At 46.9% G+C, this 15,000-nt stretch overlaps 1 protein-coding gene across 2 annotated transcripts in view; it reads right to left on the bottom strand.

The window, feature by feature from the left end:
- tsc2 (TSC complex subunit 2) overlaps positions 1–15,000 on the bottom strand; it is a 45,587-nt gene that overhangs the window by 3,637 nt on the left and 26,950 nt on the right. For both annotated transcript variants that reach the window (XM_031563984.2, XM_031563986.2), the window contains 5 exons: positions 12,589–12,657; positions 9,569–9,714; positions 8,544–9,241; positions 1,170–1,248; positions 485–571 (listed from right to left, as the gene is read on the bottom strand). In XM_031563984.2, the coding sequence (XP_031419844.1) occupies positions 485–571; positions 1,170–1,248; positions 8,544–9,241; positions 9,569–9,714; positions 12,589–12,657 (1,079 nt within the window). The remainder of the gene's footprint in view (positions 1–484; positions 572–1,169; positions 1,249–8,543; positions 9,242–9,568; positions 9,715–12,588; positions 12,658–15,000) is intronic.

Below are 15,000 nucleotides of genomic sequence, written 5' to 3'. Positions count from 1 at the left end.
TTTTTAGTGTAACGTCTGACATGCTGCTGTCATTATTTTTTGGGCCCGTTTCCTAGAGAAGGATCAGGACTGGTCCCAAGTAAAGTTGTATCTCTGCATTTCAATAGCACTTTGATACAGAAGTTAGGAAAGCCATCAATCAAATTTACATACATACTGTACGCTCAAAAAACTGTACTGTAACAAATCACAATATGTAGTGTCAATTACTGCCTGTACGTCATTACTAATATAATTCCTACAATGAATATCATCTACAACATTATGCTGGGTCTTAAAATCCTTAGCTACATAGGAATACCCAAGATCCCCACCCCTACATGTGGATTTGAAACATTCAGTGGAGGAGAGTAGCTTTTGTAAGGATATACAGTATATATACAGAGGTGTTTACAATCTGGACTCGTAAACACCTCATGAAGCACTGGACATGAAAACAGGTGTAATGACAGATCAGGTGTAATCATGTATCATAGTTCCGCACCTGGCCTGTTCCCACAAACACCACACCGATCTTATGGGTGTCATAGGGGGGCATCTGATCCAGCACCTTCACCGCCCTGTCAATCAACTGGGACCAAAGAAAGAGACACTACTGTAAACATGGATTCACAGCAGAAATGGGCTTTGACGTGAAAATGGAGAGTTCATGGAAGATGGAGAAAGAATGACACTAGGAACATGGTAGTGAACATAATAGCGTGGCATAAAGGTTTGGTATAGTAACAATAAAAAAACATATATATGAAGTACGTCCAGGTGCATCACTGCTGGTTTTATAACACACTGTAATCTAGCTGCAGGTCTAACTTCCACTCTTAGAGATGTTTACTTTCCCTGCCGAGTAGTTACCCGAGTATTTAAACATGGGTGGATATACTAGTTACACGAGTATTTAAACATTGGTGGATATAGTTACACGAGTATTTAAACATTGGTGGATATAGTTACACGAGTATTTAAACATTGGTGGATATAGTTACCCGAGTATTTAAACATTGGTGGATATAGTTACACGAGTACGTAAACATGGGTGGAGTACGTAAACATAGGTGGATATACTGTAGTTACACGAGTATTTAAACATTGGTGGATGAGTATGTGAACATGCGTGGAGTTCGTAAACATAGGTGGATGTTGACACAGAAACATACAGGGACTAAACCTACCTGAGATTTGGGTAACAGAAGGGGCTTGTTGGCCTCGTTGCCAAAGAAGGGAGAATGGTAAAGCTGCAGGAAGACAAAACTGGAGAGAGAGGAAACAGAGAAGGCAAAATCAATGAACAAACCCAGAGCACTGAGAACAGAGGAGACATCCAGTGAAGGAATGAACAAACCCCGAGCACTGAGAACAGAGGAGACATCCAGTGAAGGAATGCTTTTGTGCTCTTTGAGGTTCCCTCCCCTCTCCTGCCACTCTGACTGGCGGTTCACTGACTGACGAGGCCCAGGGTGTCCATGAGGGGAACAAGAGTCTTATCAGAAAGTTTCAAAACTAGATAAGATGCTAGAACATCTGATCTTGCGGTGATCCTACTAAGATATGGAAACATCATAATCAGGCATAATCATCTCTTGAAGACTATATCTGTGGACAGAATACGGGCTACACCAGGTCGCCATCTGAAGAAGCACTCTCGTAGTTCGGTCACACTTCAGAGCAATGATGATGTTATTGCAAGTGAATAAGTGTGCTACTACAATTCAATCACATTCTGATTGCAACGGGCATTATTAGCCACTGTTAACTAGACCCTTCACGAAGAAATGAACACGGCCGATATTTGCGATGACACAATGAGACTGCGATTTGAAAAAAAATAACTGTTCTGTTCTGGGGAATTTATCTCTCGTCTTTAATGCGCAAGATAACCAGGTGAAGGGCACCTTCCATTCTGAAGTTGCAGCCTTCCTGTGAGGACAGTATTTTTCCTCTTTAGTTTAAAACGGATTTTAAAAAACAACTTATAAAATCTGGTTCAGATATCCTAACATAGGATTCCCCCTTTAGGGTAAAGAGATGTATGTACTATGTGCTATGGAACAAAAGAGTTTACAACCATTTGAATGGTCCTCTCTGCTGACCATCTACAGATGCACAGACTGTAAATCTCCTCACACACACAAGCACAAGTACTCTATCCACACACACACACACACACACACACACACAAGCACAAGTACTCTATCCTTGCACTATCCACACACACACACACACAAGCACGGGTACTCTATCCTTGCACTATCCACACACACACACACACACAAGCACAAGCACTCTATTCTTGCACTATCCACACACACACACACACACAAGCACAAGTACTCTATCCTTGCACTATCCACACACACACACACAAGCACAAGTACTCTATCCTTGCACTATCGACACAAGCACATGAACACTATCTCTCTGCACTCTTTGCACTACTTTCCTCGTGGACGTCAACACTGACACAATCAATGCACACTGTAATATCTGTATAATATCTGTATACACCCTACTCCCTGTGAACATGTTCTCCCTATGTGTATTGTTTTTCTACTGTGATTTGTGTATGTATGTTTGTGAGTTAAGTTAAGTGTATAAGCTACTGGATGACCTAAATTTCCCTCGGGATTAATAAAGTATCCATCTATCTATCTATCTATCTATCTGCTGAAACTCTGTTAACTATAATGTATGGTTAAGGTTAGGGTTAGGGGTTGGGTTTGGTTGAGGTTAAGATGATGTTCAGTGAACAATTAGAAAGACTGAACTTGAATTTCAACAAACCATCTGTAAAGTCTGTAGGTGGACTATCCAAATGAAGTGTAAATATCCCAACCTTGTAATGTAACCATGGATATAAAAGGTTGACCTCCTACATAATCATAACGGACACACAGCAGCTAGATGGACAATAACAAGGACATCAAGGTTATCTGTTGAACTTACTGAAGTGAAAACAAATTGGGAAAACAAAACTGATGATTGAACCCACACAGACACACCCTCAAAGCAATTACGTTTGAAAACTTGTATGTCTAACCAAAACCAATGTCATTCTAAGCTGAGAGATTTGGTTTATAATACATTTATATAATGTCATTCTAAGCTGAGAGATTTGGTTTATGATACATTTCTATAATGTCATTCTAAGCTGAGAGATTTGGTTTCTAATACATTTCTATAATGTCATCCTAAGCTGAGAGATTTGGTTTATAATACATTTCTATAATGTCATTCTAAGCTGAGAGATTTGGTTTATGATACATTTCTTATAATGTCATTCTAAAGCCTGAGAGCATTGGGTTTCTAATACATTTCTATAATGTCACCGTAAGCTGAGAGATTTGGTTTTATGAATACATTTCTATAATGTCATTCTAAGCCTGGAGAGATTGGTATCTGATACATTTCTATAATGTCATCTAAGCTGAGAGATTTGGTTATGATACCATTTCTATAATGTCATTCTAAACTGAGAGATTGGTTTATGATACATTTCTACTCAATGTCCATTGTAAGCTGAGAGATTTGGTTTATGATACATTTCTATAATTGTCATTCTAAACTGAGAGATTTGGTTTATGATACATTCTATAATGTCATTCTAACTGAGAGATTTGGTTTATGGATACGTTTTCTATAATGTCATTCTAAACTGAGGAGATTTTGGTTTATGATGACATTTCTATAATGTCATTTAAACTGAGAGATTTGGTTTATGGTTAACATTCCTATAATGCCATTCTAAGCTGAGAGAATTTGGGTTTCTAATACATTTTCTATAATGCCAATACGAGCAGCAATGAGGGAGCAGGGCGTAGTTGCCAGAGAAACCTGATGTCACTATGTCAAGGGCGTGGCTGTATGCATTCACAGCTAGTTTTACGTCAAACGCACCCCCAAATTTGACCCATTGGTGGCGCTAGAGTGCTCAAGGCAAAGACGTGAAAAGAATCAGGGGATTATCCCCAGTAAGTGTGCCAAATTTCACAACTTTTTAACATATGGTTCTAGTAGGGCTGAGTAATATAGCCCAAAATAAATAGATGATATAGATCTAGAAATTCAATTTAATTCAATTGTATTGATATAGCGCCATAACAATACAATTGTCTCAAGAAGCTTTACAGAGCCCAGAGCCTGAAACCCCCTTAGTGCAAGCACAATGGCAACACGGGCAAGAAAAACCTTAGGCAGAACCACGGCACATAAGGGGGGACCCATCTGCTTGAGGTCGGCTGGGTGGAGATAGGAAGAGGGGATTGTGTGGCAGAATATATATATATATATATATATATATATATATATATATATATGTAATTACTGTTAATTTCCTAAAATAAAATAAAATAAAATAAAATAAAATCCTCTAGCTGTTTAGTGTGCACAGCCTACACAGTCCTGGCTTTGTAAATGGAAAACCTAATGGCTCGGACTGGCCAATCAGCACATTGCCTCAGGAGCACAGAAGGAAAGGGTGTAACTTGATTTGCTGTTGAGCTCAAATATCAACAACCTTTCCCCAAACTCGCTGACTGCATCTTCAGGGATTTATACAGTGTTTTGCAAAAGTATTGAACCCCTATGAAAATCAACAACTAGCCTACCACAATACTTTACTATCCGGATGCAATAATGGCTCACTAAAGAACCTCCGGCTGATACAAACTGCAGCGGCTCACACACTTAGCTCAGTTGCTTGCACTGCTTGCACTGCCGCCTCACAGCAAGAAGGTCATGGGTTAGATTCCCGCATGGGGTGCTGTTGGCTCTGGGGGGCAGGTCCTCCCCAGAGTGCACAGTGCTCAGGTGGGCTATCTCCCGGGCCTTTCTGTGTGGAGTTTGCATGTTCTCCCCGTGTTCACAAGGGGTTTCCTCCACTAAGGACCCCAACAGAAAAAACATGCAAAATAACAGAACACATGTCCATCCCTGACCAAAGATGGACAGTTCACTTCACTTGGTCCCCGGGCGCTACAAGCTGCCCACTGCTCCTGGGGGGTCCTTGAGGAAGGACGGTCCAGGATGGGAAAAAGCAGAAAATAAATTCACCGCGACCTCAGGCCTACCTGCGTGTGTGTGTGTGTGTGTGTGTGTGTGTGTCCTGTGTCGCCTCCATATATGCACGTGTGTGTTCCAGTGTGTCGTGTGTGCCATTAAAAACCTGACAAAGGTCTTAATTAAAAAAACTTCCTAAAACTACAAAATGCAGCCGCTCACAATCTTCTTTTTTATCCAAGAAGCAGACACCCTCTGTACTTTAAGTCTAAACGTTCCTCTTCATTGCTCCCCATAAGGAAGTAAGGAATGGTGAGCACAGGTCTAGCCCTCATTGGGCCTCTAGTGGAGAAGACTGCCATGCCTTAATTATGAGTGGCACTACTCTTTTTCTATTCAGCTCTGGAGAAAACATGTTTGTTGTGTTCCCGGTTGAAACCGTTGCACTCCTATGTCCACACAACTGTGCTCTGATCTTGTAAAATGACAATGTCTTCCTTGTTTCCTTCCTAACTGCAATCATCTTCTCACTTCCGTTCCTCTTGTGTTGTTGTACAGCTGATAAGCGAGTTTCTGTTTCTGAGTGAGGGAGGGAGCACCCTCGGGGTTTGTTCATGCAACAAAACGTCTCGTATTCATTATGCGCTTTTCAGAAGGATTTGCATTTAACTAGACAAACTTATTGAAACTTTTTTCTTATTGCTATCGAGGAAGTGTCTATCGCGACGTGTTTGCTACTGCTGCCATAGGCAGCCTGGCCAGAAGAAGACGAAGACGAAGAAGAAGAAATCATTGATTGTAAAAAAAAAAAATGCCTCGTTCATTAAATTAATCTTTAACTAATTAAATGCACAACAACATCAGACCTTTCGGCAATACAAAAAAGTCATACATCAATAGTTGGATTTCGTTTAGCCAGATTAGACTAAAATCAGCTCAAACGAAGCACTGGGCAAAGAGTCCCCATACTAATCTTCAAAGACACAGAAAGAGTGGTAAACTAAATAGGCAGCGCGCTGCCCAGAGAGAGGCCTTTAATCAGTAACACTGATGAGGAAAAAAAAACACAATGTGCCAATTCCCTTTAGCTGAGAGAATGACTGAACAAAGTGATGGAAGGGAACCAAACGAGCAGCGCAAATGGCCTTGTAGAGATAAGTGGTCCATTATAGGGCCCCATACAGCCTGGGTAGCTCTCAGAGTTGATGTGGTCTTAATGCAGCCTGCTGTTATTCTGGATCTTTCCGGCAGGCCGAGCTCCTCTCCTGACCCTTCTCCGCACAGCCGTCGGCACGCCGGGCCCTCACTCCAGAGACTAACACTTCCTCTGACGGCTCCCATCTGCCAATACAATGATCATCCAGAGAAGAGCGTTGGGCTGCGCAGCACAGACGCACACAGCGGTGGCCCAGCCTCACCCTGACAACAGCAGCTCAAAATAGACCAGCAGTGATGCTGAAGTCCTCCACCACACACACACCAACTCTACCGATAGCACATTTGATTTGCAGAATAGGCCAGACACTCAACTTCTCCCAAGCACTGCCACCTTCAGACAGAGCAATGTGTCCCAGTTAACCCCGTCAGCTGTCAGCTGTGATTATTAAGCACTGCTCTTTTTCATGCCTCCCTGCTCCGGCAGGATGCCAAGCCATGTCAGGACGCTCCACACACTCTCTGCACCCCCTCTGGGCATCTGTGCGCTGACTCGGGGCCGACTCGGGGCCACATCGGGGCCACATGTGTTCCAGTCACCTTATACCTGGGTACCTTATCCCAGCTCTAGGTAACATTGCACACCCTGAGTGCTGCTGTTATACTAAGGCAGACAGGAAGTAAGATGGATGAGTGTAATTTCTCTGCAATTCCTCTGGCAGTACAGAGAGGAAAAAAACAAGTTGTTTTGTTAGGGGGAAAAAGGAAAGAATATATGACACGTCCACCCAAATGAGCGAGGTTATGAACACAAACAGGATGCATTGTGGTCCACGGGGCCCCATCAGTGGCTGTTTATGGAGAAGAATGAGCTCAGATTCGGGCCGCTATTGCTTCCCAGATGAGATTACAGATCAGTCACTTCAGTGAAGGATGGAGTGGGTACCAACTCCACTGAATGAGTGAGGAGGAGGAGGAGGAGGAGGAGGAGGAGGGAAGCAGTTCTCTGCACGGCTAAAAAAGCAGAATATTGTCCCGACACGCTGAACGTCTTTCAATGTGTCACCAATCAGGAATACATTAGAGTCTACTGGCCCAATTAGTGCTTGTTGAGGGGGACGCATCTACTGCAGCTGCTAGACAACAGGCACAGACATCCAGGAGGCATCTGAGGAGGGCTGCCACCAACCATTATTTTGATAATCGATTATTCTGTCAGTTCTTTTTTTCCCCGATTAGTTGAACAGATACAAATTTGTATGCACTAACCATGGTTTTTCATTCAATGGATGTTATAAACAAAATCATAACATGTTACATTAAATGCATTTATATATTACTTGATGCATTTATCAAAAAGATTAAGAAGACCATAATTTCCATATTTTTGGGACATTTTGTTGGACTGTTTAATTTCTTTCACAGTATCACATTCCCATCACTTCACTTATATCCCAGCATGAGAACACAAACAGGTCCAGAGCCAAGGGCTTTTCAACGTGAACACAACCACGCCTCTATTGGAAACAATCCGAAACACTAGTGACACTTTGATGCTAAACAGAACGAAGGGTATAATAAAAGAAACTGTCCAACCAAATTGCACGTCACTGCACAAGTGAGGAACAGCATAACCTCGTGGGTTCATCAGCACAAGATTAATATTCAGCGTCTGTGTGACTAGTGGCAGTGTTCCTACTCATCTACTGTACATAATGCACATAGCACTGCTGGTGACGTAGCATAACCAGTAGAGTTAGCAACTTTCTGCTCTTCTAATCGGTTTCTATTGTTCGATTTAGGTGTTTTCATAACTTCACATAATATAACTACATCTCAACAAACCCCCACGAGTTTAGTTTGCATAGCACCAGACTAGTGTCGTCGAGGTGGCCCCTGGGCTTTTGTCTATGTTGCAGAGCCGACATGCTTCCTTTTCATATACCTGCAGGCTACGGCAGAAGTGTACCCGCGCTGGTCAACTTTGGACCCGTATAAACGCAGCCGACTACCGTCTTAGCAAAGGCCCGGGTTTGGTCAAATGCTCCTAGATTTAAATGTTTAAATGAAATATTCTAGCTACTCCATAGCCTATATTTAGAAAGCACTTTTGTTTCTATGTCTAATGAACTATTTAATGTGTGCAACTACGAACTTCGTGATTAGTTGTCATGTCTCATGACAACTAATCGACTATTAAATTAGTTGGCAACACATTTTTTTTTGTCGATTGAATCAATTAGTTGTTGCAGCCCTAAATCTGAGAAGAGCTGCCTTTGCTGAGAGCACAGAAAGGATGATCAATCTAATAATGATTGATTATGATAGATTATGCCTTCTATCCTATCGCATCCCACAGAAACACACATCACTCAGTTGGAGCGTGTCTCTCTCACCTGGGGCTGAGTCCGCTGGCCTTCTCAGAGTTGGAGGGTCCCGGCCTGTTGTGGTACGAGTCTCTGTCCATCTTCCTGTCGCGGCGGGAGGAGGGGGCCGACACTGATATGGTGTGGCCCCGGGGCCGGTGACCACTTGGAGAGAGGGGCCCTGGCTGTGGCGGGGCAGGGAACTCCAGACGCATGCGAGGTGCCGAGGAGGACGAGGACACGCTGGCACCTCCACTCACTCCAGCTCCTCCTCCTCCTCCTCCTCCTCCTGCCACTGCTGCCACTGATGTTGTTGTTGTTGTTGTTGTTGTTGCAGAGTCACCCTGCCCACCCGCCTCACTCCCGCCTGCCTCCCGCTCACCCTGGGCCTTCCCCTCCACAGGGGTGCGAACCCTGGGCCCATCGCCTACTCCAGTCCCAGGTCCTACCCTAGGCCCATCGCCTACCCCACTCCCAGGTCCTACCCTGGGCCCGTCGCCTACCCCAGGCCCAGAGCCCGAAGCAGCCTTAGCGAAGGCCTCAGGTAAGGTCTGCAGCTCTGGCGAGGAGCTGGACTTGTTGAGCGTCTGGGAGTGTGGGAAGGGCAGGTCCGCGTCCTCTGGCCCGGCAGGGGAGAGTGTGAGGGGGGGCTGGTCAATGGGGATGGCCCCCTCACTCACCTCCTCCAGGGTAGACTTCTCATCATCCTGGCTGGAGCTGGAGGACGACTGGAGGCAAAACACAAAAAACAGAAGAGTTAACGGGCAGCTGCCTTTCAAATATTCATTTCAAATTCATCTATGCGAACCAGAAGGGAATGGGCAGCAATTTGTAAAACACATGCTACAGCGCCGCTGGCTATCGTCATGACATTTGGGTTTCATATGAGAGAAGGGTGCCTGGGGGGGGAACTTGTTGGACTTTCCATTCAAAATTGAACCTGACATTTTTCATTAAACCATCTGGCCTCCCCTGTGCAGGTCTGAACCCTCTCCTTTAAATGTCCTGGCTCTCCTGTGATTGGTTGGTTCTGGTTGGTTCTGGCGGTCCCTTACCCTGCTCAGTGGGGGGGCGGGGGTAGTCTTGCTGAACTTGTCGGCGCTCATGAAGATGGGTTCTGATGGCATGGCCTCAAACTCCTCCAGCTCCGGAGACTCTGGACCCCTCACACCGCCACCCTCCTCCAACACCACCACTGAGTCTGCAGCCAGAGAGAGAGAGGGAGAGAGGGAGAGAGAGAGAGAGAGAGAGAGAGAGAGGGAGAGAGAGAGAGGGAGAGAGAGAGGGAGAGAGAGAGGGAGAGAGAGAGGGAGGGAGAGAGAGAGAGAGGGAGAGAGAGAGGGAGGGAGAGGGAGGGAGAGAGAGGGAGAGGGAGAGGGGGAGGGAGAGGGGGAGGGAGAGAGAGAGGGAGAGGGGGAGGGAGAGAGAGAGGGAGAGAGAGAGAGGGGGGAGGGAGAGAAAGAGAGAGAGGGGGAGGGAGGGAGGGAGGGAGGGAGAGAGAGAGAGAGCGAGAGAGAGAGAGAGAGGGGGGGAGGGAGGGAGGGAGAGAGAGAGAGAGAGCGAGAGAGAGAGAGAGAGAGAGAGAGGGGGAGGGAGGGAGGGAGAGAGAGAGAGAGAGCGAGAGAGAGAGAGAGAGAGAGAGAGGGGGAGGGAGAGAGAGAGAGAGAGGGAGAGGGGGAGGGAGAGAGAGAGAGAGCGAGAGAGAGAGGGGGGGAGGGAGAGAGAGAGAGGGGGAGGGAGAGAGAGAGAGAGAGAGGGGGGAGGGAGAGAGAGAGAGAGAGGGGGGGAGGGAGAGAGAGAGAGAGAGAGACAGAAAGAGAGCGAGAGAAAGAGAAAGAGAGCGAGAGAGAGAGAGAGAGAGCGAGAGAGGGAGAGAGAGAGAGAGAGGGAGAGAGAGAATACATGAGGTTGTCAGTGAAGAGCAGGAAAGGTGCCATATTAGAACTCAAAGGAAGTGTGGAATACCCTATGTTGACAGACCCCCACTTACGGACATGCAGAGACACACATCAGTACTACACACATACTAAAGAACCGTCATGCATTCACACAAGCGCTCTGCAGAACATTTAAGACAGAATCATCTGTTTATTGATGTTGCGTCAAAAGACCTCCATTTCCCATGCTTAATATAACTAAATAAATCGTAAATCACAAATGCTGATTGGAGAAAGGTCAAAACACACACACACACACTCTCTCACACACACACACACACACACACACACACACACACACACACACACACACACACACACACACACACACACACACACACAGATGATGGATGAGTGATCACACAAGCGGCATCTTCATTGATTGGGTTGTCTTCCTGATAGCAGCTCTTTGATTCTGAGCGACACACACACACACACTCACACACACTCACACACACACACACAGATGATGGATGAGTGATCACACAAGCGGCATCTTCATTGATTGGGTTGTCTTCCTGATAGCAGCTCTTTGATTCTGAGCGACACACACACACACACACACACACACAGACACAGACACAGACACAGACACAGACACAGACACAGACACAGACACAGACACAGACACAGACACACAGACACACAGACACACACACACACACACACACACACACACACACACACACACACACACACAGACTAGTGAGCAACAGTGGAACGATCCAGACCTCTCCAGCCCGTAGGGGCACTAAGGCACGGAGGACGGCGCCCACTACAGCTTCATCCTCAGGGCACACAACAATAAACCAAGAGGACCTCAATACAAATGACTACAGGAAAAAAGCAGGGGCTGGTTTTAACATGAAGCAAGCTCCTTTCAGAAGAGAGAGGGAGGGAGGGATGGAGCTCAAATGAAGAAGAGAAGTTCTGGTCTTCACTGTCGCCATGCAGGTCACACTCCTCCCAGTTAGAACACACAGATGGGGGCTGGTGGAGTGCTATCAGACTGACAAGATGGTGGAGGAGAAGGGGGGGGGGGGGGGGGATTAATCACCACAGCAGGGAATCACCACCCACCCCCTCCCACTCGGCTTCAGCAGCCAATAGCAAGCCACGAAGCGGTGCTGGGGAGGGGATCGGATTGGTTTTGATTGGTCTTCCCTAGCCAGAGACAAAAGCAGTTAAACAAGAGAATCACTGAGAAGTTAAGAGACACGGAAAGAGAGAGAGAGAGAGAGAGAGAGAGAGAGAGAGTAGTGGACGGGCGGGCGGGCAGGCAGACACACGGAGAGGCACCCAGAGCAGAGGAGGGATGGTGTGGGGGAGAGGGGGAGAGGAGGGATGGTGTGGGGGTGTGGAGGAGAGGAGGAGAGGAGGGATGGTGTGGGGGTGTGGAGGAGAGGAGGGATGGTGTGGGGGTGTGGAGGAGAGGAGTGATGGTGTGGGGGAGAGGAGGAGAGGAGGGATGGTGTGGGGGTGTGGGGGAGAGGAGGGATGGTGTGGGGAGAGGGGGGATGGTGTGGGGGTGTGGAGGAGAGGAGGAGAGGAGGGATGGTGTGGGGGTGTGGAGGAGAGGAGGGATGGTGTGGGGTGTGGAGGAGAGGAGTGATGGTGTGGGGGTGTGGAGGAGAGGAGTGATGGTGTGGGGGAGAGGAGGAGAGGAGGGATGGTGTGGGGGTGTGGGGGAGAGGAGGGATGGTGTGGGGGAGAGGGGGGATGGTGTGGGGGTGTGGAGGAGAGGAGGGATGGTGTGGAGGAGAGGAGGAGAGGAGGAGAGGGGGGATGGTGTGGAGGAGAGGAGGAGAGGAGGAGAGGGGGGATGGTGTGGAGGAGAGGGGGGGTGTGGGGGTGTGGAGGAGAGGAGGAAAGGAGAGGGGGATGGTGTGGAGGAGAGGAGGAGAGGAGGAGAGGAGGAGAGGGGGATGGTGTGGAGGAGAGGAGGAGAGGAGGAGAGGGGGATGGTGTGGAGGAGAGGAGGAGAGGAGGAGAGGGGGGATGGTGTGGGGGTGTGGAGGAGAGGAGGGATGATGTGATGATGTGGGGGTGTGGAGGAGAGGGGAAGAGAGGGGGGATGGTGTGGAGGTGAGGGGTCGGTGTGTGGGAGAGGGGGGTGTGTGTGTCCACGTGTGGAGTACCTGCCCAGGATATGCTCCTGGTCAACCTGCCCTGCAGCTCAGACGGGCAGAGTGAGGTCAGAGAGCCCACTGTAGAGGGAAGAAGCGATCCGCCATCACACACACACAACAACAACAACAGGCATCACACACACACAACAACAACAACAACAGACATCACACACACACACACAACAACAACCACAGACATCACACACACACACAACAACAACAACAGACATCACACACACACACAACAACAACCACAGACATCACACACACACACACACACACACACACACAACAACAACAACAGACATCACACACACACACACACACACAACAACAACAACAACAGACATCACACACACACACACAACAACAACAACAGGCATCACACACACACACAACAACAACAGGCATCACACACACACACAACAACAACAACAACAGGCATCACACACACACACAACAACAACAGACATCACACACACACACAACAACAACAACAACAACAACAGACATCACACACACACACAACAACAACAGGCATCACACACACACATAACAACAACAACAACAACAACAACAGGCATCACACACACACACACACACACACAACAACAGGCATCACACACACACACTTATACACAGGTATTACACACACACACTTAACCACAGGTATTACACACACACACAACAACAGGCATCACACACACACCGAGGTCAGAGAGCCCACTGTAGAGGGAAGAAGCGATCCGCCATCACACACACACACACACAACAACAACAGACATCTCACACACACACACAACAACAACAGCCATCACACACACACACACACTTAACCACAGGCATCACACACACACACACACTTATACACAGGTATTACACACACACACAACCACAGGTATCACACACACACACACACAACTACAGGCATCACACACACACACACACACAACCACAGGTATCACACACACACACTTAACCATAGGCATCACACACACACACACATTCACAGGTATCACACACACACACACACACACCACAGGCATCACACACACACACACACCACAGGCATCACACACACACACACACCACAGGCATCACACACACACACACACACTTAACCACAGGCATCACACACACACACACTTAACCACAGGTATCACGCACACACACACACACAGACAACCACAGGCATCACACACACACAACAACAACAACAACCACAGGTATCACACACACACACACACACTTAACCACAGGCATCACACACACACACACAAATTCATAGGCATCACACACACACACACACACTTAACCACAGGGATCACACACACACACTTAACCACAGGCATCACACACACACACTTAACCACAGGCATCACACACACACACTTAACCACAGGCATCACACACACACACACACTTAACCACAGGCATCACACACACACAAATTCACAGGTATCACACACACACTCACCACACACACACACACACACACACACACACACACACACCACACGGACAGGACACGCCACAGCAACATCCCAATACTAAACTAAACTAGCCACAGCAAAAACAATTTGACAGCAAGAAACAGAATCAAAAGGTAAAAAAAAACAACAGAGAAACAATAGAACAGACACTGAGGCGACGACACCTGATGTGCTCACGGCGGTGCAAGACAACATGGGATCGACACCTAGGATGAACCAGCCATCCTCTGATGATGGAGGAGCCGGAGCGGTACCCAGGTTCACACTAATCAGATATACACAGACTGAGCCCCAGGCATCACACACACACACACACACACCCACAGGTATCACACACACACACACACACACACACACACACACACACACACACACACACACAGGTTCACACTAATCAGATCTACACAGACTGATCCCCATATAGATATACATGTCTCCCATGAGGCTTTGGTGATGCACTTCAGAAAGAAACATATGAATATAAATTGGAACATATGCACAAAGCATGTGGGAGGGGTGGCTTTGAACAGTGGCGTTGCATTTTCCTTAGATTTTTCACAAAAAAAGGTTTTGGATCCATGTCTAGTGTGCATCTCAAGAAACACAAAAGCAAAGATTAAAAAGCAAGCCAACAGAAGCAGTAGTGTATAGTTAATATCCATTTCTCATAAACAGAGCAGCATGATGAGAAAAGAACCGAGCGAGCGTGTTGGTGTCATCAGGATGCATGCTCCAGGGGCATTCTACCATCACGCTCCTGAGCGCTAGCAAACGGTTTGAAGTAGGAGAAAAGAATCAGTGAATAGTCTTAAAACATTTCCTATCTTTTGGAGTACAATGCTTTCACAAAATACTGGATTTAAAGGACATCTCCAGCACCTCCAGAAGTGATGATGTCACTGGGTTTAAAGGACATCTCCAGCACCTC

The sequence above is a fragment of the Clupea harengus genome, chromosome 26 (genome assembly GCF_900700415.2).
Source record: "Clupea harengus chromosome 26, Ch_v2.0.2, whole genome shotgun sequence".
NCBI classification, from domain to species: Eukaryota; Metazoa; Chordata; class Actinopteri; order Clupeiformes; family Clupeidae; genus Clupea; species Clupea harengus.
Note: the sequence above shows the minus strand (reverse complement) of the source record. Positions and strands in the feature narration are given on the sequence as shown.